The sequence below is a fragment of the Anas acuta genome, chromosome 8, assembly GCF_963932015.1.
Source record: "Anas acuta chromosome 8, bAnaAcu1.1, whole genome shotgun sequence".
NCBI classification, from domain to species: domain Eukaryota; kingdom Metazoa; phylum Chordata; class Aves; order Anseriformes; family Anatidae; genus Anas; species Anas acuta.
Window position 1 is genome coordinate 29,164,608 of NC_088986.1, and position 24,252 is coordinate 29,188,859.

Consider the following 24,252-nt stretch of genomic DNA (forward strand, 5'->3'; position numbering starts at 1 on the left):
TTAATTACTGTAAAATGTATCCTTATTTTAGGGATTTTTTTTCTGTTAGTGCAGTTACTGAAATCTTTTTATTCATATTTTGTTTCATCAAGGTAAATGTGTTTAAAAGCACAAAATACATCTGTAAACACCTGAAAATTTTCAGTAAGAAAATATGCAGCTGCTGAAACAGCTATTAGTGTGGGGACTAAATATTCCTTCTGGGTAACCTTTTTTTTTTTTTGCAAGACTACATATGGTAGTGTAATATTTTCCCATCTACATGAAAAATGTTGTGATGAAAATGTATTAGATAAAGCATACTCACATCATCACAAGCATTGGGATTATCATCTGAGGAAACCTGTGAATCCTAGAAGGACATCAGATACTAGTTATTTCCTCACAAAGAAAGGATTGTTAATAATATATTTTGTCTGATCTTGCACTCTGTGAACAGAACTAAAGGTGCAAACCGTGAATGTGAATGCAAATGTGAACAGAACTAAAGCATGAAAAACAAAAAGTTGCTGCTGAGTTAAAGAAGGATTTTTGTAAGGAAAATAAAGAGTTGTATACATGGCAGTGATAGCTGTTTAGAGAGAATGTTCCATGCTTCAGAAAAAGAAATAAGAAAAGCATAGAAAGCATTACGTTTTACTACATCTATGAGAAAGATGACAATTAATCAGAAAATACAAAAAAATGCATGAAATAATGCATAACTAGAAAAAATAAAGAACTAGTTACCTGATTATCATAATAGTCAAAGGAAGATGATCCACCCTTTAAAACAAACCAATCAAAAATCAGACAAAATTAGCAAATAGAAAACCCAGTTTTGAGCAGAGGCTAAAGCTTGTATGAAGTATAATTGCTGAAACAAATTATTACTTACTTGGCCACCATAATAGTTTTGAGAGGAGGATCCACCCTTAAAAAAAAATAAAAAAAATCCACCAAAAATCAGGAAAAGTTAGCAAGCAGAAAACCCAATTTTGAGCAGAGGCTAAAGTTTGTATGAAGTGATGTATAGTTGCTGAAACAAATCATTACTTACTTGGCCACCATAATAGCCTTGAGAGGATGATCCACCCTTAAAAAAAAAAAATCCAACCAAAAATCAGAGAAAACTAGCAAACAGAACACCCAATTTTGAGCAGAGGCTAAAGCTTGTATGAAGTGATGTATAGTTGCTGAAACAAATCATTACTTACTTGGCCACCATAATAGCCTTGAGAGGATGATCCACCCTTAAAAAAAAAATCCAACCAAAAATCAGAGAAAACTAGCAAACAGAAAACCCAATTTTGAGTAGAGGCTAAAGTTTGTATGAAGTGATGTATAATTGCTGAAATAAAGCATTACTTACTTGGCTGCCATAATAGTTTTGAGAAGAGGATCCACCCTTTAAAACAAACCAAACAATCAAAAATCAGATAAAATCAGCAACCAGAAAAGCTAATTTTGAGCAGGGGCTAAGGCTTGTGTAAAATAATGTATGAATAGAGAAATAAAGCATTACTTACTCGGCTGCCACCATAGTTTTGTGAGGATGAACCACCCTTTAAAACAAACAAAGAGAAACCCTACTTCAGAAGAAATTGTGATTTTATTCAGGGGCTGTAAGTAATAATAAACAACTGCCTTGGATTCCTTTAAATAAATAGAACTTTCTAGATGTCAGGAATCATAATAACAATCTCAATCAAGCATGGCACAGAGTAGCTACCTAAGAATGAAAAACTAATCTGATTAGAATTTCATATCAGATAGGATTAAAACTTGTGACAGGAGAAAAAAAAAATAAATAAATTAAGGTCTACCTACCCGGCCACCACCATAATTTTGTGAGGACGATGATCCACTCTGCTAATAACAAAATTAAAAAACGTATTACAATATTGCAGAACCGTTATTGATTAGACACCATAGAACCTGTGGGATGTAAAACTTCAATGGAAAGAAATAAAAATGTATTACTTACCTGGCTACCACCATAGTTTTGTGAGGTGTATGATCCACTCTGTGAAAATAATACAGCAACAGTTATAACACTGGAGAACCAAATTTTATCAGAACCCACAAAGCTAGCTTTATTAGGTTGCAGAGCTCTTGGTATGTAAGTTTCAGGACCAATACAAACTATTGGGAATTAATTGAAGTCTGGAGATGGATCGACTCTGCACGAGTCTATATATATCCTCATGAGTAACACAATGATACTCTAGATTAGAGCTGCTTAAAATTTTTAATTCAATAGGTAATAAAGAGCTACCTACCTGGCTACCACTCTGTGATCCATCCTGTAAATTAAACAAGAAATAATGTGTGTTTTGACACTTACTGTTTGACTACAGATTATTTTTAATGAAAACTATGATACGTTTTTTAGGAGGTTGGATGGGGCCCTGGGCCAACCTGATATAGTGGGTGACATCCCTGCCCATGCCTAGGGGTTTGGAACTGGATGATCTTCAAGATCCCTTCCAACTGATTCTAAGGTTCTAAAATTACATGGATTTGCACTCTATAGAGCTGAGGATGTTACCGGTTGTGTCAGTGGAAAAACTCATTTTGGATATATCTTAAAGTCAGAGATGGAAGTCCATTTACCTGGTGGCAGGGATTGCTATCATATGAAGTACCCTGTTGAAAAACAGACAAACAAAAAGATAAATCCCCACATTTTCATTTTCTAGCAAAGTAATTATATTTCTTCTTAAATTTCTAACTCAACAGAGGGAGAGTTTAATTTTATTTAATCCTCTTAGGCTATGGCTTTACCCTCTATCACTCCCATACTCCCACACTTACTCATCAAAACATACACACAGGTGATCAAAGCAGGATTACTTGGGTGGAACATGGGAAGCAAAGTAGGCTGGCAATTGATGTGTCTCTGTATCATCCTAGTTTCTCTCGATTGGCAAAAATGAACAGTTTGCTTTGGTCAGTGCTTTTAGGAATCAACAGTTTCTGCTTCATGACAATCTACCTCAAAATCTTGCTAGATTCACCCATTGTAGTTGTAGTCTGCTGCCTTTCATTTCCTTTATTTTTGTGTATATTTTGGCTGCAGCCAGCATTCTTGTTGGAATAACAGCATGAGAAACAGTACAGTGTGTTCTACCCTAGCTGTCACTCCCCTGTTATTAAGAGCACAGTTTTTTAGCTGATAAATTATCTGTGATGCAGCATTGGTGGAAGCAACACATTGTTCATTGTTTCTTCACATGTCTTCAGTTTCATTGCTGTTATATAGTATCCTTGTCTACTGATGCATGGCACCACTAGTGTTCTATTATTTATGCTCTCACACATGCATTTCTATTCATACTTAACTCACACCAATTTTAATACTTTTGCCAAAAGTTTCTATGTTTATAATGCTCTCTCATTCTCATTGCTTTCTCTGGTTTATTTATTTGGACTTAGGTTTACTATCAAGGCTACACTTTTCTTCACCTAGGATCTTATTGTTGACAACAGTCCTTATATCACTGTAGGCATAAATAAGTTGAATTGGAACCAGGATGAAAACTACCAATCTCACACCACAGGAGTCACTCTCTGAGCCTATCGTGTTCCATGGAAACTAAATGGAGCAACATCCAAAAGTCACTCCCAAACACTCTTTGCTCAGCAGATAAATGTCTACTGTGAATGATAGAAAGCTTGTAAGTCTTCTGTTCCTAACAGTATATGGGAAAAGCCACTACATTTTGGTTACAATGACCAACAAGTGTTAGCCTTTCTCTAATACCCAATAATCTATTATCATATAACAACAAAAGCAAGAGATTACTAATAGACATTATTACCTGTATATATAACCTGTATAACAGTATAACCTGTTGAGAACCATTACTATAACATAGAAAGCTGGGTCTACTATTCAAGTATCTTGGAGAAAGTTGACTTACTTGTCCACAACCATTACTACCACCTGAAGAAAAAGATCCACCCTGCTGGAAAAAAAGAGCAGCTCAGTGATCCGATTATTCCTTTTCCCCATTACAAATATAGAAATAACTTTTAAAGGGTTTTAGTTATCAGAGTGCTCAAGAGGATGAAGCCCAGCAATGTACTACTGTGAATTTCCTTGTAAAGTATTGTGGATGTTGAATATTCTGTTGCATCAAAAAGATGGCACTTACATGTATTCCGTTGTATGTGGGAAAGATTATCTTCAGAAAGGCTGTTCCCAGACCCACAAGAACAAAACAGTCACAAGTCTAACTTCTAGCATGAGCTGTTACATAGCTTCACCTAATTACTTCAAACCTCACAGAAATCTCACTGCATATACAGGGACATCACACAAATCACAGCAGTACAAAATATGTGTAAGTATGATATGAAAATTTAAATGTTTAATTTTTAAATTTTAGTATTTCAAAAATAAAAATAAGCATTATGGAATATCAAGTACATGAGCTCTATACCCAAGAGCAAAGTGTCCTTTAAATTAGCAGTCACTCAGGACATGTAAGTGCTTTTGCAGTAACATGGCACTCAACTTTCTCAAATGCTGTATGCTGGCTGGTGATTGACTGGTGCTTACAAGACCATAGGAACTTTTATAAAGTGCATAATGATTATGCATAGACAGCTGTGCAAAGGTTTCCCAAAAAGGCTCTTCCTGAGTCAGAGGAGACAGAGCAGTGCGCTTATCTATGGAATATCCAGCTTGCTTACCTGGCCATAAGAACTGCTGATGACTGTGTATGTCGGCCCACCCTAAGACAAGGACATGATTTGATTACTCCCAGTTTGTAATCAACTTTCTTTAGGAAAAGTAAAAAACTACATCCTAATGCTATGCAGGGCAAAATGAAGAGCCAGGATTTCCTCCTGGCTGTCACAACGATTTTGAGCGAGATGATTTCATGTGTTAGGCATTCAAAAACACAAGTAGAATGTGGAATATTACTAAGCATGAGACCACACTTTCACAGAAAATGTCCTTTATAATTCAAATTCCAAGCAACTGCTAAGTGCTCTTGCAGTGCCACAGCACTCAACTTTATCAAATACTTGCCAGTGATTGACTGTTGCTTACCTGGCCATAGGAACTGACAACCTGAGGCCGGTAGACCTGTAAGAAAAGCAAGAATCCATTTGTAAATACAGATGTAGTCATCACAAAGCTGCAACAAAGGCATTTTCCTCATCAGACTTCCTCTGTTTTATGTTCTTTTTCTTATATGGTAGCTCTGTGGGATGACCCAAAACCAGGGACTACCCAGAAATAATAAGAAGGAAAAATAAACACCAAAAAACAGCCAGCTGCCTTACCAAAACCCAAACAAACCATAAACAAACCAAAAACCAAAAAGAAAGAAATAAACAAACAAAAGTGGCAGGAAGTGTGTGTGGGGGAACAAACACAAAAAAAAAAGCCAATGACTGACCAAACCCCAAAGCCCATTTACAAGTCTGTCCCCTACAGAAAAGTTCAATACAGTTCAGAAAAAAAACTCACCTGGCCATAGGACTGGCTTCCTTTGGAACCCTTTAAGAAAGAGAAGACATTTATCACCTTGACGAAGAGGTTTCTATAAAGTACATAACAAATACGCAAAGACAGCTGCACAGAGGTTTCCCAAAAAGCCTCTTCCTGAGCTAGAGGAGACAGAGCAGTATGCTCACCTGTGTGATGGATTGCCCATTTCTCAGCAAAAGCCATAAGAAAAACTGAGACTCAGACTGCCAAAGGAAATATTCTCAGAATATCTGCTAGTCATGCTGGGCACAGAGAGATCGGTGAAGAACCGATCTGGATATGGAATATCCAGCTTGCTTACCTGGCCATAAGAACTGCTGATGACTGTGTATGTCGGCCCACCCTAAGACAAGGACATGATTTGGTTACTCCCAGTTTGTAATCAATTTGCTTTAGGAAAAGTAAAAAACTACATCCTAATGCTATGCAGGGCAAAATGAAGAGCCAGGATTTCCTCCTGGCTGTCACAACGATTTTGAGCGAGATGATTTCATGTGTTAGGCATTCAAAAACACAAGTAGAATGTGGAATATTACTAAGCATGAGACCACACTTTCACAGAAAATGTCCTTTATAATTCAAATTCCAAGCAACTGCTAAGTGCTCTTGCAGTGCCACAGCACTCAACTTTATCAAATACTTGCCAGTGATTGACTGTTGCTTACCTGGCCATAGGAACTGACAACTTGAGGCCGGAAGACCTGTAAGAAAAGCAAGAATCCATTTGTAAATACAGATGTAGTCATCACAAAGCTGCAACAAAGGCATTTTCCTCATCAGACTTCCTCTGTTTTATGTTCTTTTTCTTATATGGTAGCTCTGTGGGATGACCCAAAACCAGGGACTACCCAGAAATAATAAGAAGGAAAAATAAACACCAAAAAACAGCCAGCTGCCTTACCAAAACCTAAACAAACTAAAACCCACCAACCAAAAACCAACCAACCAAACAAACCAAACAAAACCAACCAAACAAAAAAACCCACATACATAAAAAATGAAGCCAATAACTGACCAAACCCCAAAGCCCATTCACAAGGACATTTCTGTCCCCTACAGAAAATTTCAATACAATTCAGAAAAAAAGCCTCACCTGGCCATAGGACTGGCTTCCTCTGGAACCCTTTAAGAAAGAGAAGATATTTACCAACTTGACAAAGGGGCTTTTATCAGTCATCCTAAGAAAAACCTCATGCTAGTGATGTTGAGTGCTGGGCTGCCTGCAGACTTAATCCCCAGTAATCATACTTACTGTTGTCAACATTTTCCTTACTACTTGTAGTTGTACAGAGTACACTGACAGGAATTTGCCTTCCAGTTTCTCCTCTACTGTGGCCAAGAAAGAGGTAGTTTGAGGAATCTTCATGCTTGTGCTCACACCAAAATCTTCTCATGTGCTACCCCGCAACAATGTATGTTATCATTATATTAGTGTTTCTCACACACAAGTAACTTTAGATGTATGGCTTTAAATGAAGTAAAAGTACTTCGTACATGGGTATGCAGTTATGATTCTCCATCTGTCTCGATACGGATAAGAAACTAACTTCCACAACTTCTGGGAATTTAAGATCTAACACGGGTGGAGCCTGAATCTATCATTACAGGATTTGTATTGTGATATTGAGCCACTCTGTCATAACTTTTATACAGTTTTTAGAGGACACGTTGAGTGGAATGCAGTCATTTCAACTAACCACACATGCAAATACATTCACGAGTAGTTCAACCAAAGATAGCTGATCTATTTGTAGAGAAAAGAAAAAGAAAAAGAAAAAAGAAAAAAGAAAAAAGAAAAAAGAAAAAAGAAAAAGACCAACATCTAGAGCAACAGAAATACCTGCAACTTGTGAAATATGTTTAAGAATATATGTAGGAAAGTTTGTTGTCTTGACCCTGTTTTAGTGAAATCTGTATACATATTTCTACTTTTCAAGTTTACCTACCTGAACATAAGTACTGCTGCTTTGCTGTCTTTGTCCACTCTATACAGGAACCAAAAAAAGGTTATTTATTTTTAAAACACATTTCTTACATACTAAGACATTCCAAGAAGCAACTTTTAAATCTACTGGGCAGTCTAAGTTCCTTATGCTCTTCCTTGCTTTATATATGCCATCTCAATGTGCTACATGGTACAATACTTCAATGTAGAAAGATTCTTCATAAACAAAATGCTAAATATATTTATACATCCTAATGTCATTTTCTTAATGTCAATTAATCATTTAATACATTACATCCTTTTGTGGTATTTCAAGTGAGTTTAAATAGTTCTTCCCTTCAAATCTATCATAGAAAGCACCATTAAAATCATGTGAAAATCATGCTGCCAAACAAGAAATTGAAACTGAAGTGAACTGCTACTAATCTTTCAATGAATGTGAGAATTGGTCGTGGCAGTCTAAAGAATTATCATATGAAGGAATGAAAGCCTAAACTTTGCTAAGTAGATTAAAATTGCAAAACAAAACAAAAAAAAACAACCAACAAACAGAAAAAAATGTGCCCAAGTGATAACCAGAGTACTTTACAAGAAAGAATATTTACCTGTATTATGATCTTGCTAGCAGAACTGCCCAAACTCTGTAAAAACAAAACAAAACAAAAAAATCAACAAAAAAGATCATTTAACTTGTTAAACAGAAAATATCTAGTTGTACCACTTTGCTTTGGAGAACAAAGGAAAAAGTAGCATACACAATACTTTATGTATTGTATTCTGAAAAGCCAGCATTAAATTAGTTCATCTTCAGCTCTGAAGGGGAGGCAGCCTAACACTACTAAGGTAATTTCCTATGCTTAAAGCTCCTTCTGAAAGAACTCTTGGAAGAGCACAGGCTTTGGCCATTTGCACTACCAGCCAGCTCAACTTTTCTATGTTTGGACTGTGAAGCTATGAAGCTGTGAAGCATCATCCCTAAAACCTGTCTCACTGTCACCTGCATTGGACATGCATCACCACATACATGCATTCAATTCCTGACCTAGTCATTTATTGTGCTCAATTTGGGGACACGAGGGACAGATGCAAAAGGTTACTAGACACAATCCTGAGACAACACGTTTGACTCTGCTATAAAATAGTTCTTACAATCATATGAAAAAAGTATGCTTACCTGGGGGTAGGTATGACGCTGCAAAGGAAAACAAAAATTTTTAAGTATTTTGTACAAGGGCTTGTCTAAACAGAACATTGCAGCAGAAAAAGGGCCTTGTCTTTTGAATAAAATACACAGTCAAACGTGGAAGAAAAATGTACAAAGGATAGTATATTATAAATTTATATTAATCTTTATTCAGGTTAGAACAAGTTTGATTAGAAGACGGACATCAGAAAAACACACTTATCAAATATTATTTCATACAAACTTGATTTAATCACCTTAAGGCAAAACTTCTGGCTGACTGTATGAGCTCCAAGTAAGTACAGTAGAAATTTAATACTTGAAAAATGAGACTGGAAGTGAATTTACAGAAGAAAGTTGCAATAGAAACAGGAAAATCAAAAGTATTCAGGAGTGTGGAGGTTATATGTATGGAGAGACTTGGTATTTGAAGTTAATCCAGCATCTCTGCAAGTTCTAATAGCAGTCATGGAACCATGACTCAGCAACAACATTTGTAAAATTTGATAGGCCAAAATTTTAAGCTCACTATTGGCTTTACCTGGAGCTAATTATGTACCTAGGGTAAACTCTATGTGACAAATTAAACACACAGCTACTTGAAATTTCTTTGAGTCAAAGTTTTGAGCATTATAGAGAAAAACTCCTTACCACGGGTGGAAAAGGGTTGCTGTTGGGAATGACCACTACCTACAGAGAAATCAGAGAAAGCGGTTTACTTGTCATAGACTTTATTTAAATACGTTAGGAAAAAGAAGAATGCTAATTTCCCTTAACATAGAGAATAATACTATGGATGATTATGGGTGATTTTATAAAATAATATTTTTATGAAAAAATTGCTTAATGCACACTACCAAACAAAGAAGAATGTATATGCAGTTTACATAATAGTATGAGGAGATTAAAGACTTGTTCCCTAGTCACACAGTGATTCCTCTGTAGAGACAGGAGCAGAATTTCATGGAATGTGCCATATCCATTGGCCTATATGAGTGTCCTTTTTGAAATTTCACTCTCCACCACAAGGTGGAAGACCAATCTAGTCTTTAATATTAACCCTTCCTCTAGTGTAATACCGATTAACTTCATTTTTTTTTTTTTTTATGACTTCAAATGCATTAGTAGTATCTTCTGTTTAGATTTTTGATGTATTCTGATTATAAGCATTTTTTTTCTATTATGATTTTTAACTGAAAACAGTTCATATTATCCAGTGGTATAAAAAAGGCAGAGGAGAGTTGACAGTATAACAAGAGTTCTAATATAAAAAAAGCAGAAGCATTATGTCTTTAAAACGAAGTTATTAAAAAAAATTTCAGTACCATTTGGGTTCTTGAAAGAATGGCAAAAAACAACAACAACAAAACCACCTTGAAGGCCCTGAGCTTTCTGGGAACTGAACTTAGAGGAAGAGTTCATATAAACATTATGTATCAATTTCAACGACACCATGAATTCTACTGATTTCATCTGCATTTCATTTTGATTTTTCTAGTGACTTCATTTCATGAATCACACTCATTACCCAGTCCCATATTAAAAATAATTACACAATATAAATCCTTAGAAATCACAGGTACATCACAATCACTACCCTAACTTTTTTTCTTCTAAATAAAAAAATCCCCATAAACATGTAGGAAATTTTTATCATTTTATATACAGCTAAGTCAACAATCAACAAAGCCATGACAACACAGTGAGGTACTATAAAGCATCTAAGAATCAAACAAATCATATGAATCAAACAAATCATATGAATCAAAATTAAATTAAATTAAATTAATTAAGGCTGAATTAAAGCTTTTTTAGTAACATCACTGGAAAAAAAAGGTGTCATGGCAAGTTACACCTCTATGATTTTTTCCATTTGAATTAAAAAGAAAAGATGTGCTTACCTTACTGGAGTCTGAACCACTTGCAGGAACAGACTGTAAAGAATACAGGAATTCATTTTTTCATTAGGTAAATGTAGACAAATTAGCTACAGCACTATTTTCCAAAATAATGTTATATCTAACAATATTTCACTGGAGTAAAAAACAAAATAACATTCTGAATAAAAATAAGATTGTACTGGCAATTAATAAATGAACAACAGAAATAAATCTCTTGGTTTATTTTTTTCTTCTAGAAAACATTTTTATTATTTTTTCCATAGTATTTAATGAAAGCTGCAAATATTTCATGTACTATTAAAAGTTTGTTTATAATAAAAACTGTTGGTAGAGAAAAAACCCTCTTCTCCCTTCATAAAAAAAAATAGATAGAAAAAAATCAAAATCTACTGTTGAAACACAAGCTGGAATAAATGGGATGTGCCGTAAGAATAGAAATGTTTTAAATAAGTCATAAAATAATGTGCATATACTACCATTTTAGGAATCCACACATAAGATTGCATAGGGAAAAACCACAAAATAAAAGTAAATAAATTCTTAAAATGATGATATTACAATATACTCTAATCTTTTGCTGAAGTTTCCAGATATGATTATAAGTACCATCTGAAGACTTTAATCCTGTCTTCCCTTCCATGAACTTAATTATTTTTTGGTAGTAATTGTCCATAGCTGGTTAGTTCCTTAATAGCTTATTAAGCTGAAAATGAAAACGTGTTGGAGAGCACATAGTTACCTGGCCATAGGTAAGACTGCCATATGAAGATGCACTCTGAAAACAAACCATAAATGAGTTCTTTATTGATATAATAAGTTGTTAATTATATCATTTTTAAATTATAATGCCAAAGTCTTTTTTTTTTTCCTTAGATGTTTTACACTTCAAATCAATTTGATTTCAACCATACTTAAATAAATCTAGGGCAACACTAAACTATTCTGAACTTGTTTAAAGATAACTGCTGTAAAGTTTTCCAACTTTCTATTATAGTCATAAAATTAGTGTTGCTTTCTCACAAATAAAGTATAAAGATCAATTATTTTTACAGGAATTTTAAAGCAACATCCAAACAGAATTCCTCTACTAGATTAAAAGCATTAAGCAGTAAGAAAGAATTTTGATGTTTTGTTAGGCTAAGAAGTTAAGTGTTTATAATAGGTGATGAGTAGTTCCTATAATCATAAAAAAAATACGCTTTGAGGCAGTAACTATTTAATTTTAGAATAATAACTCAAACCACCACCATATTAATATATTTAGGAAGAATAATATAACTCTGCATAAGTAAATATAATGCAATTTACAATAAGAAGATGAGTTAAGAAGCACAGTAATAGGCAATCAATAAATAAATATATAATCAACTTACATCTTTACAAGCATGTTGGCCATATGCGTTGGCAGCACCTCCCTAAAGAGAAAAAAGAAACCAGTTATTTCTCTAAATAAAGAAGAAAATGCATACTTCAGACAACCTCAGTGCTAATTGATCCTTACGTTGAATTTCTAAGGAATAGATGGTAAGGAGAGTGTTGTACTCTCCACTATCAATGTACGAACACCGGGGTGAATCTGACAAAGGCACACTAGCCCTTTATATATTGGAGATTACCTACTGGTACTCAAGAAATATTTTAAAACTGACACTATCAAGACATTATTTTACTAGAAACAAATCGTTAAGATTTAATATAATGCTTGTAATTCAAACAGTAAGTGTGAAATATGTACATACACATGAATGTAAGAATTAGAAAGCTGAAAATGAAAACAAAGAAAGTTAACTCTTTCCTGGCAATGACAGACAATGAAATATAAAAATAGCAAGACCAGCATAAACAGTAATAGCTCCCATTTTAAACTGAATTTCATATATTATTATTAATACAATCAATATCTTCCACAAAACTATAATTTTGTTGTTCCTTTGCAAAAATCCAATACACTCTAATATGAATTTTATGTTTTACAAGTACAGATGACATGAATGTTTTACATTTTTTGAAACACTGTCCTTGTTGGTGCTGGGTAGTCTCCATTTTTCTAGTTTAAAGTGGCAACTAAGAGTGCTTAACATTAGAACTACAGGACTTTCTGATTACTTGCCATCTAAGATAAACAAGGAAAAAACTGTTGATGACATTAAAACACTAAACTTGAGTGTTTCATTTACCTTTCAAGTTTTGTCTCATTTTTATATTGAGTGAATATTTGACCAAACTTTGAATTGAAAAATAAAAATCCAATTTTGCAAATACTAAAAGGAAACCAGAACATTTTTATATATATATATTTGTCATAAGTCTTCAAATATTTTAGCCTGTATGACTAGTCACCATTTTGATATAAATGTTTCATCTGAGAAGTTTTTGATCTACTCAGCAACACATTTTAGCCCTCCGCCTTCTTTCACTGATTTCTAGAAGACTGGATTGACCTGTCTAGCATTTATAACTTCATAAATATCCATGAAACATGAAAGAATAAAGAACTGAAATGGCCATAATTGTTGTAGTTATCTCCATGATTAATTCCGAAAGGAGAAACAATTTAGAATGTGCAGACTAATTTGCACCAGTCCTGGGTGGAAGGGGGAAAATAAACAACTTGTATAATGAATATAATTTAAGCATAACAGACAAACCTTCCACTTTTTTTTTTCCGTTTCTATATCCTATACATTTCTACATAACCTTGTAACATTCCTGCTTGCCATCACTGAATAACCTAGGCTAGGATTTTCTATAAATATACTTATATCAGGGAGAAAAAAGTAAATGTGAGAAAAGTCCTTACTGGTGCACATCCACTCTTGCTTATTGTGTAGACTGTTCCGCTCTGAAACAACAGCAACAAAAAGTAGTCAATTATTGCAGGCAGAAAGAAAGGAAGGGTAGAAAAAAAATAACTGCTATTTACAGCACAAAAATCTGAACAGCCGACAATGGGCAGCTATGGGATAATCAAATACAGAGGTTACTAGTTCACTAGCAACTGTTTAGAACAACTCTTTTAGTACAAGACATTAGTCATGATCTGGACTTCATGTAAATTTGTCATTGGTCACGTAGCCTTTAAAAATCCATGAGTTGGAGTATACTAAAATAGCCCATGTTTTAGAAAAAAAACACAATAACTTCAGATAGTTACGTGACAAGACAAGAGACTCAGCCCTCAGAAAGAATGTATTATGTTGGAAAGGAATGCAGCAAAAAAAAAAAAAAAAAAAAAAAAAAAAAGTAATTTCTTAAAGTCTCATAATCCCTCTTACAGGTAATGAAGATGGAACAAATGGAATGTTGTCAGATAACTCACTAATAAATATAATCACTGGTAAGTAGTAAGAAATATATTCTTGAGTAACTCAGCTCTAGAACCTGATGTGTAGACACACGTCAGAAAGCTTCTGGTAGTTTAAGTGTTAATAGGCACAGAATAGCAGTAAAGATAATTAACTAAAAATGCAATCATTCCAAACCAACTATACATTTCTCTGATTAAAGAAGTGAAAGTGATCAGCAAGAATGCAAATATACTTATTTCAGAAATTTTAAATGGCTAACTAGACAGTGAATTCACCAAACTTTAAACTACAAATATAATCTGGTGTTACAAGTAATACACACATTCAAAAGTTTTAATATATGCATGAATATTTCATCAAGTTTTGAGAAAATTTGCAAATGCTCGTAGAGCAAAAAGTGAAACAAGCATAACTGATTCCTTAACTTTGATTTTCAAGAAGATGGAATATGAAAAATGCCTATTAATTAATAATAGGTACAGTTTCATTTTCATTATGCCAGATGTCTTTGAAATCTACAAAATAAACAGTTTCTGTTTGAATGCACATGAGCACACACAGGTAAGAATCCTCTAGGAAGATGGGAGGGATCTTTTCCTTCTCCAGATAAATACTTGGTAAAAATGCTTAATGCTTGAAATCAGAGATGGTGAAGCATCTTGTAGGTCAGAATACTGACAGGATGAGTTCAACAGAACATACGTAGTTGATCCTAGTCCAGCTACTGGACATACAGTTTACGGGACGAACAACTCTGACATTCTGTGTTAATTAGCAGAAGCATTATTTCCAGGTAGTGTTAATTCACCTCAGTCCTCTGTCCTTGTAGAATTTTAGTTCAAGATTACTAAAGATAAATGTACAAATGCTGGAAGTCAAGATTCTTACCTGACCACTTGAATAGCTGTTCTGAGAGGAACCAGAAGGTTGAACCTGTAAGAAAACCAAAATGCTATTTATCATTTTCCAGAAATTTGATTTTCATATAAGTGACTTTAAGGAAAGCAGGTTCTACTTGGTGGGAAAAAAGAACACACAAAGTAGTTTTCTGTGACTTCATTCCACTAGCTGATGCTATTGTAATTATTTCAGAGATCTTTAAAAACAAATAATCAAAACTATATCAACTGATCCAGTTGATATAAATTAACATAAACTTGCTGCTTGCAGTAGAACTATCCAACCCTTTTTTATCTGTCCTTATATACCATGTCTGTCATTGAGGATTAGGTCTACAGCAGTAAGATCATTAAAAAGTGCCAAGTTAAGCAACATTCAGATGAAAACTTTTTACTGAAATAACTATGTAACCACTAGACACTATGAAAAGTAGGCCATATTTGCTGGGAGGAAAGAAAGAAGAAAGACTTTTTTTTACTGAGCTGAAAATGATAATTTTCAGGAAAAAAAAAATCAAACAGTTAAATCCTATAGCTAGATGATAATTTGAAGAAGCTCCAGATCTTTTTGAAATATGCAATATTGAAAAGATCCATAAGCAAGGAAGCACTATAGCTAAAAAGTAAAGCTAGGCAAATGAAAAGTTCTATTAGAAAGTTATTTTACATTATCTAGAGAGAAACTGTAGAAAGAAGTAATAACAAGACTGACAACCATTTAGAAACTTGGGATTTTAGTCAACCAAGGCAAAGTGACAAAAAGAAAAATAAACTGAATTACAAAGGAATAAAGATGTGATGAGAAGCAATTTTTGACTAGGTCTTAAGATTTTTGACAATTAGCAGTAGTCTCTACAGAATGAATATTTACCACAACACATCCACCTTGTCTTGTGTACGTTCCTCCACGCTGTAAGAAAGTACAGGTTCCTGTTATTGTTAATTGACTTATGAACAAACAGCTAAGTTATTCTGAAGAGGAAACTAAATTGAATTTACATCTGTGGCCTGAGTGAAGAAGTCAAACATTGATTGCTTACAATACCTTACCTGTTGTAATAATCTCACCTGAGATTTAATGTTGTCCCGTTAAAAAATATCTTCAAAATTAAAAACAAGTATGTAGGCACAAATAAGAGCTCTCTATGAAAATAATTTGGATGGTATGAAATAACCTTAATCCTATAACCATGAAATAACTGGACTAGTAGGACAGGAATTCTAAATTTGAGGTAACAGAAGCTGGGAAATTGTAGATAAGTTGTTCTCACCTTGCTGCATTCTATTTCTATCATAAGCTGTGGAGAGGAAAAAAATAAAAATTATTTACTGTAAAAAAAATATTATCAGAAATAAGAAATACATTTGGTGAGGCAATGGACAATAAGACAAGTATTTGCTTGGACTTAAATCACAAGATGACATAAATCAGTGCTGTTCCATTCAAGAGCCAATACTGTAGATTTGAACACATTCTCTTCACATAAGCTGCCTACCATGTTTTAAATGCTTAATATAAGTGATTCCCTGTCGAAAATAAATAAAGCAGCATATACATTTCTAAGAATATGATACACAGGTACCCAGGACTGAGGCAGCAGCAAAGTAAAAGCATAATACACACCAAGCAGAATCCTCCTTCACACCTATTTTATTTTCTTTGTATCTGTACTATGTACTATTTTGATAACTAGATTATTAATTTCCTTACTTATCTTGGGGACAAAACCAAATTTTCCATTTTACCAAATTGATGAATGACAATTAAAAGCATTGAAAGTATCTGCTGAATTTGGCCATCCTAATTAACACATAATAACAAACGTATATCTAATCATAGATATTTTAATTGACTATATTAGTTGCTAGCATGTAAATGCACTCAAAACATACCTTCCTTTTTTGTCTTCCTGTCCCATTAACTGACTCAGAACGTGTAGGTGTGAGAATTTTGCTTTGAATTCCAACCCAAAATTTCTCTAGATCTTGGACAACAGTTGCACTGCAAAGAAAATAAAATATTTTTTTCTATCAAAATATTTCATTATAAAATACGATTAAACACTTATTTCAACCCTCAGCAAAGAAAATCTATTAAATATTGATGTTGAGGGTTATGCAGTAGAAATCTGAAAAGAATGTCCAGAACATTTATTTTGTTTTTACAGTATTATCATCCAGTCTCTTTCTCAAGATAAATAAATTTTGTACTGAGCAGGGAAATAAAAAGAATGGACACTATTCTGGAAAACGCTGACTCTTGTGGGGAATATTACATATCCTTACATTGCTCATTTAGATGATCTGAATGATGGTGATCTGATTTTCATGTCATAAGCAGTGGAAATAGTTAATTTGTCTTCTTTTGCTTCTTTTTGTATTTCTCAAGATTTAATGAAGCAAGGACAAGATGTCTCCTGTCATAAATGTATACTTCAGACAGCATTAAGCTATCAAATATTGAGATTTTTTCCAGTTACGACAAGCACACATTTTGTTATAACAGATAATTCTTTTTCTTAAAGATCTGAAACTTGTAATATTAAACATAGAAAAACTTGTCTTCTACTGTTTTCTTCAGTAGTTCATAGGTCATATCCTCCAAAAGTCACAAAAAAAGTATGTTGAAGACAACTCAGATTGATATCATCCAAAATGAATTGTCTTTAAACTTAACTTTCAAACATTTCCAAACAAACTGGTATTTTTCCCCACTGTCCAAAAGGAAAGATTTTTTTTTTTAAAGTACCAACTGAATAGAATCTGAATATGACTTATTCAGGGAACAAGTTGCACTATCACAGTCGCTCCTGTAATTAAAGAAGTCACAGTGTAAAAACTGGTTACTCAAGGATCCATTAATGACACTGTGCTTAATGGAATTATTTACATATTTAATGTCTGTAGGATGGTGTTTACTTAGCTACTTTTTAAACAGTATAACTTAAGACAGAAATTGTTTTATTTAATGGACACAGTGAAAAGGCATGATAACCTATGAAACAAAACATGACTGTGACAAAACAAATACATCAGAAACAATAGCACAAATGCATGTTAAAATGTTCCACGAAAATAAATTTTCTAGGCAAAGAAAGAAAAAAAAACAACAACACTATTTACATGAACTGAAGATCTTTAACATCCTGTGGAGCAATCCATGTTGTTGTAACTTTCTGTTTCACATCTGAGTTTGCATGACTTACTGCTGAATTCTGCAATTAAAGAGAAATATAATTATATAAGACACAAAAGAATTTTTTGTCTATATAAGGGTAACTGGCTGTACTACAACACTGATGTCCTTCTAGGAGGTATCAAGTAGTTTTTACACTAGATTTGTATCATATGTAGAAGATAAATGCATTTCTTGAGAGAGTCTAAATTAAGCTCTACTGAAGAAATATTATTGCCATTAAAAATGCTCACTTCTTTTATTACATTAATTAAAGTATTTAGAAGGAAACCAAGCTTATGTAAGTATTCAAAAGAGTGAACACATACCGTCATGTTATGACATTCCAAGCCTTTTGTGTTTGGATCTGTAATTTTAAAAGTACCAACAGGACCATCTCCTTCTATTTCTCGAGCTTGTAGATTAAATCCTTTAAAACCAGCATCTCTAAGGGCTTCTAAAGTCACTATAAAAACAGATATTTTGAGAAATTTAAGTTTCATGCACTACCAAAACCACTTAAGTGGTTAACAATAAATTTTCCCTCTGTAGAACATAAGATGGCACACATAGGAATAAACTAGAATTCTTCACAATTTAAAAAAGAGAAAAGTTGGGACTTATTACAATTCTTATTAATAATCAAGACTGACAATAAAAGAAAAAAAAGTTTGGAGAAGCGTTTGTGTGTAACAAAGTCTATTAGAAATTAGCATGAAATATATGATTTACTGACAATTTTACAAGTAATTTTGCTCTACTAAGTAATTAATTTTTTTTAAATTAATTGATTTGTTCCCCTGTGCATGCTCAGAATACTCCCTGATCAAAAACTTATTTGTTTTCTAATTAGGCCTATAAAAAGTCAAAATAGTCATGGGAGAAAGATTTGCAATTCTTTCTACATCCATTTCAAAAGAAGAGATTAACTTTTGCCTAAGGTTGAATTGCAGAACCTTTTGATGTGTTACAACTGGAAAAAAAAAAAAAAAAGAGAGAGAGAGAAGCTAGACAGTTTAGCTCTCATGTCTGAGATTAAATATAAAACAAACAAAACTCAATAATTATAAACTACTCAAATTTACTGAAAATTTACTGCTGAAGGAGCTCAGAAGAACATGAAAGAGCACATTTTCACATTTTGTGTACATCTGAACCGAAACTAAGTTTCAAGATCATAACAAAAATGTTATGATCTATTGTAAATTTGGTCCAGTAATGCCAGTATTGGGAACTTTCACAAATAAAGCCAGAATAATATTTTCTATAACTTAGGTGTGTGGTAGCCATTAAAATAAGTATCAGCAGATAAAAATCAGGTAACCTGGGAGTCACAAAGAAGTGAAGACAGGGGCCAGTCATACTGTGACAATTTAACATTTCAAAACACCCGCATAATTAGACTTTCAATTTGCCATCAATTTCAACCCTAATTCACCTCAGGTCTTGTAGGAGGGATGGCATCCAACACTTGAATACAGTGCTAAAGAAAGCACAGTTGGGAGTGTTGGCATATGGCACAGCTAAGGTGAAAGAGCAACACATCCATTGGAAGGGCAGTCTACTGCAGCTCCCTGAGAATAGGTATGGGATTCTTACAAATTGACACAATAAAAAAGTGGTGCTGAAGAAAGTAAAGTAGGGGTAGATAAAACGGTGAAAAATGTCAAGGTGAGCAGCATATGAGATTCAATATCCATGTCACAGTAAGTCTTGTACAACCTCACAGAAGTCTAAGATATGTTGCCATCATTCTGCTGGCAACAGTGTTTTAAAAACAGCTGTCAGTAATCAAACAGCCTTCTCATTCTTAACAGAGTAATTCACATGTGTTTTTCCAAGAATGGCGGTTATAACAGAACTCTAATGCTCCTCCATTCTTTCCCTAGCTATCACTTCCCATGGAACCACGTCCACACTGCTGGGGTCAGGTAAAACAGAAGCCAAGCTGGAAAGTAACATTTAGTGAAAAACTCTTATTTTGAGTGACTGAGATACAACAGTGGAAACGTGACACATTACAACTCACTTCCACTGCCATGCTTGTTCTTCCAAATGAATAAGAAGCAGTCACAAGTCACTTAAAGTGTGACAGCACCATGCGATGGCATCATAGTGTGGAAAAACAAGGCTGTCAACGTGTTCCATCCAGAGAGCAACTCAGGATTAGGAAGATAAAAAGCCACAACAGCTCCACCTCCTGCAATTTGATAAAATCTGGGATGCAGCTCTTACAAACATGACTCAAAGTATCTCGCTCTTGAGTTGTCATATACAGTGTTCTGAGTCCCCTTGTATTGCAGAGGGCTGATATGACAGCAAACACTTAAATACAAAGTTAAAGAGCAACTAATTATTAGTCTAGTTTGGCCAGCTGTCTCATGATTTTTACTTTTGCCATAGGACCTACACCATGAAGTTAAGGTATTTGTTATATAGGAAAAGAAAAAATAAATTGAGTATATATGTTCAATTATATAAATATATATAAAAAAATATATAGATATGAAATATTTACAAAAAAAGGAACATCTCAAATACAAAAGAATAAGACTCAAATAAAAAAAAATAGGTACACTGAGAGAGAGAAATGGAGGAATTCTGGTGAAGTCTGGTAATTCTGGGAGACACGGGTAAAGATTATAGGTCATTCAGATTATTTACCTTGGATTTCATTTCCTGGTTCAAAGTTATCAAAAGATACAGCAATAACATATGGTGGTGCAGATGTCTGTGGTTCAGCTTCATAGTTTGGTAACAGAGAATCACAATCAATTGAAGTATTTGTCTGTGGAAAACCAAGGATTCTGGGCAAAAATATCCCACAGAACAAAAAAACAAACCAGGAGTGTCTATTCATCTGTGGAAAAAACAAACAAACAAACAAACAAACAAAAAAAAACAAGATATAGTTTATAGTAGCTTCTTTTTAGTAGTTGTCATAGTTGACAGATATCTGCCTTTCTCCAGGGTAGAAAACAAAACATAGAAAGCTTGGCTTTCATTGTATTCATATGAAGAAAATCAATTAAAATAAAATACCTATATACACTGACAAAACAGTGTAATAAATGACACAAGTACTTTATTTCTAAAATATTGAATTATTAACTGAAGATTAGATTATCTGGTTACATGACAACAGCCCATTACAGTCATGTCTTTTGCATCATGGATTAGGACCAAGAAAGGCTTTACACAAACTTCTTCATTGTTGAGCTGTCAGGTTTAGCCCAGATCTTTATTCAAGAACTCAGACATAAGCATTGATCTCTCAAACTGCTTTTTATAGACATAACCATGACTAATAAGCTCTCTTTTGATTGCTTTTTCTACTCCCACTTCCAAAAAACATCCAAGAAGTCTATCATTAAATACCCTGGAGAACTCTCAGAAGCTTTAAAAAATACTTGTTTCCTGAAGTACCCAAGAGTTCCTTAAAGTCCTTTAGAAGCATTTCAAACACAGTGTATCAGATGTGTCCAATTTGTACCATCTATCTGTGCATCTTAATTTGTGCATGAATGCATAAGGCCATTCATTTTTGTATGTGCTAATTAAAACTGATAAGAAAATAACCTGGAAGCATGGGGAGAAAAAGCTTCAGAGCACTAATCTAAACATGTGCGCTTACCTCTGAACTCAATTTAAACATTTTAAAAAAACCTGTGAATCAACAGACAATGCAAGTGACTGAAGTGTTGAAAGACTTCCTATACAAAGGTGACAAAGGTTTGCATGGTGTCACAATACCTAAATGCAGCAATCCGGAAAGTTATATGTGTTATTTATCCTGTCTTTAAAGCAGATGGAGACTATCCCTCCCAAAATCTCATGAAAGCGTCATTTAAATGGGATCCTTGTAAGCACTGTGTCTGGGTATCAGTCCGCTGGGTGCGGTTATCCAATCTCTTGTGACTGTTTTGACATAGCCCACTTCTAATTAAATTTTAAATACAGCATGTAGGTGCTATTATATTAACAGACGTGGTAAACAGTGATTTAATATGAACTAGACTATGTGTTGTTGAAATCTTTGCCTGACTCATGCTTAAGATGGAAAAAAATCTGTTTGTAATTAGATGTTCCATTTCAGAGCACAGAATCCTTAGCACTGGCTCAGCTGGGATTGAAAAAAATCTGGAGTTGCACTCTACCATGAAAGAAAACTACTCTGAAACTTCTTTCCTCTTTTACTAGTTAGAGGACAGACAGAAACACACAAGTTGAATCATGGCTGAGGTGCCTTCTATTTGCATCAGTTAACTTAGGACAGTCCTCTGTCTTAACAGTTGTAGAACAACCCTAAAAGTCCCATTATAACATCCTTCGGAACTGAGATTAAGATGAGGAAGTGATGTTAGCATCTTACAAAATTCCAAGTCCAGACTTGAGGCAGGAGCAGAAAATAATTTTCATGGAATATGAGTTTCAATACCTATTCAATAGAGTCATGGTATATTGGAACAAAAACTTACATTTTTTTCCCTAAGTAAATGTAAAAAAAAAAAAGCTTACAGTAAATATTTATTAAATAGAAGCATAGGGAACTCTGTGAAATAAAACTTATCTGCAAGTTTCTAACAAATCATGATAAGTTAACTGTATCCACGGATATGGACAGATACAATCTCATCTCCCTGTGAGCCTGTATGGCTCATCTCTGCAGTACTTGAACTGCTACCTTAAGAATCCTCTTCCACATTTAGTTTAGTAGGACTTCAGGCCAACAATTAAATCCCTGGGTACTGTTTAGTTAGCTGCTTCATACAAAGCCTAGTGGACTTGGGAAGAGGCACTTTGGTGGTTTGCTACTCAAGAGCCTGGGGCAAACTTCTGAATAGAAACAAAAGTTGTTTTAAAAGCCTTTAAATATAGGGGACTTAATATGATAAATACGTTTTGTGTAATTTGAAAACAAAACAAAACAATAACCAAAAAAGTCAGTCTTGGCAAGTTTATCCTGCCAACAGTTCAAGACTCAGTCCCACGTACCCCTTTCTAACTCATTTTTTATGAGTATTTTTCTCTTTTTTTTTTTTTTTTTTTTTTTAATGATGAGCCAAACCCTTCACCCTCAAGAGTCAGTATCACCAGTTGGTGTACACCCTGTCCACCACATCCCCAGCAACACACCTTATCGACCAAGTGCTGATGCATGGGCATCCTCCGGTCCCTCTGTGGTCAGCGTGAAGAGCTGCAGCAGGGAGTGCGTGTGCCCAGCAAGATGAGAGGGAGGAGGTGAACGGCTGGGCCAATCCTCGGCGAGGCGGGGAGGCAGCAGGGCCAATCGCGCCTCTTCCCTGGAAATTGGGACACCGCAGGTGGGACTCTCCTGCCCAGCTGGGGCGATGACAACACACACTGCACTCCTCATGGGTGAATCATGCCCCCTTTGACCTTTAGCTAGGCATCGGGACAGGTAAGGCTTCTGAAGGTTGACAGACTAAACTAATATGTTGATTAAAATCTACAAACTTGTGCCATACAAAAGCTTTACTAATATTTCATGAGCCATTTGAGTAAAGTATTCTACACTAGTCTATTTAATTTGACTTCGGAGTATCCTGCTGCTGGCTTTTCACTTTTTTACTTTCTTGTCATTGGAAAAGACATGGACAATTCAATTCATGGTAATGCTGCCAAGCATTTTCTCATAGCAGAGTTAATGAGGGTTTTTTATCTCATGTACCTTGTGGGTAGGATCTGAAGTTCTTGCTCCTGACCTGCATTAAAAACTAAACATTTTTTCTGCTTGGAAGTATTTCCACAAGCTCTCTGCTGAAAATTAGGAATAAAGTCCAAAAACAGAATGCCATGTGAGAGTCACTTCTATTTAACCAGGGAATAGCAGGAAATCCATGAACCAAAGACCATTCACATGAAAATTCTCCAACTTCTTGATGTTTGGGCATTTAAAGTACACTTAATAATTTAAATATCATCAGCATTTGAAGAATATTATCTATTTTAAAAATTAAGCATATTTAACTAACAGTATTCACTTTCAGTTAATCACCTTTAATTATTGAGTTGTATTTTATTTACAGTATTTCATTATGAAAGACATTACTTCTTATCTACTACTATCCATTGGGGAAGAGATGATAATCTTCCTCTCCTTACTGTACCACTAAACTTACCATTGACACCAAAGTTATAAACAGTAGTGAAAACGCATGCTACACACCACTAAAAAAAAAAGCTTACTGCCAATGCAGTCAAATAAATGACACAACAAGGAATGGCAACTGAAACAAATGGACAAAGAGCTGGGATCTTACAAATGCATGTATACAAGACCTTTCTTGTATAAAACACTAGGGTCTCTACGAAGACTGAATGTCAGCAGA

General features: G+C 34.3%; 2 protein-coding genes across 2 annotated transcripts in view; both read right to left on the bottom strand.

The window, feature by feature from the left end:
• SLC35A3 (solute carrier family 35 member A3) overlaps positions 1-1,075 on the bottom strand; it is a 57,120-nt gene extending 56,045 nt beyond the window's left edge. Inside the window, exons 1-4 of the mRNA XM_068690493.1 lie at positions 1,040-1,075; positions 878-913; positions 730-765; positions 308-352 (exon numbers count right to left, since the gene is read on the bottom strand). The gene's annotated coding sequence lies outside the window, so the exon portion shown is untranslated. The remainder of the gene's footprint in view (positions 1-307; positions 353-729; positions 766-877; positions 914-1,039) is intronic.
• Positions 1,076-1,457: 382 nt separating this feature from the next.
• The window catches only part of LOC137860490 (uncharacterized), a 49,866-nt gene continuing 27,071 nt past the window's right edge, over positions 1,458-24,252 (bottom strand). The window contains exons 3-29 of the mRNA XM_068690783.1: positions 20,564-20,759; positions 18,229-18,365; positions 17,848-17,939; positions 16,618-16,726; positions 15,996-16,022; positions 15,596-15,634; positions 14,714-14,758; positions 13,318-13,359; positions 11,891-11,932; positions 11,257-11,292; positions 10,518-10,550; positions 9,268-9,306; positions 8,608-8,625; positions 8,039-8,074; positions 7,435-7,473; positions 6,582-6,611; positions 6,154-6,189; positions 5,790-5,831; positions 5,468-5,497; positions 5,045-5,080; positions 4,681-4,722; positions 3,906-3,947; positions 2,596-2,628; positions 2,262-2,285; positions 1,967-2,005; positions 1,810-1,851; positions 1,458-1,544 (exon numbers count right to left, since the gene is read on the bottom strand). Coding sequence (XP_068546884.1) covers positions 1,458-1,544; positions 1,810-1,851; positions 1,967-2,005; positions 2,262-2,285; positions 2,596-2,628; positions 3,906-3,947; positions 4,681-4,722; positions 5,045-5,080; positions 5,468-5,497; positions 5,790-5,831; positions 6,154-6,189; positions 6,582-6,611; positions 7,435-7,473; positions 8,039-8,074; positions 8,608-8,625; positions 9,268-9,306; positions 10,518-10,550; positions 11,257-11,292; positions 11,891-11,932; positions 13,318-13,359; positions 14,714-14,758; positions 15,596-15,634; positions 15,996-16,022; positions 16,618-16,726; positions 17,848-17,939; positions 18,229-18,365; positions 20,564-20,759 — 1,413 coding nt within the window. The remainder of the gene's footprint in view (positions 1,545-1,809; positions 1,852-1,966; positions 2,006-2,261; positions 2,286-2,595; positions 2,629-3,905; positions 3,948-4,680; positions 4,723-5,044; positions 5,081-5,467; positions 5,498-5,789; positions 5,832-6,153; positions 6,190-6,581; positions 6,612-7,434; positions 7,474-8,038; positions 8,075-8,607; positions 8,626-9,267; positions 9,307-10,517; positions 10,551-11,256; positions 11,293-11,890; positions 11,933-13,317; positions 13,360-14,713; positions 14,759-15,595; positions 15,635-15,995; positions 16,023-16,617; positions 16,727-17,847; positions 17,940-18,228; positions 18,366-20,563; positions 20,760-24,252) is intronic.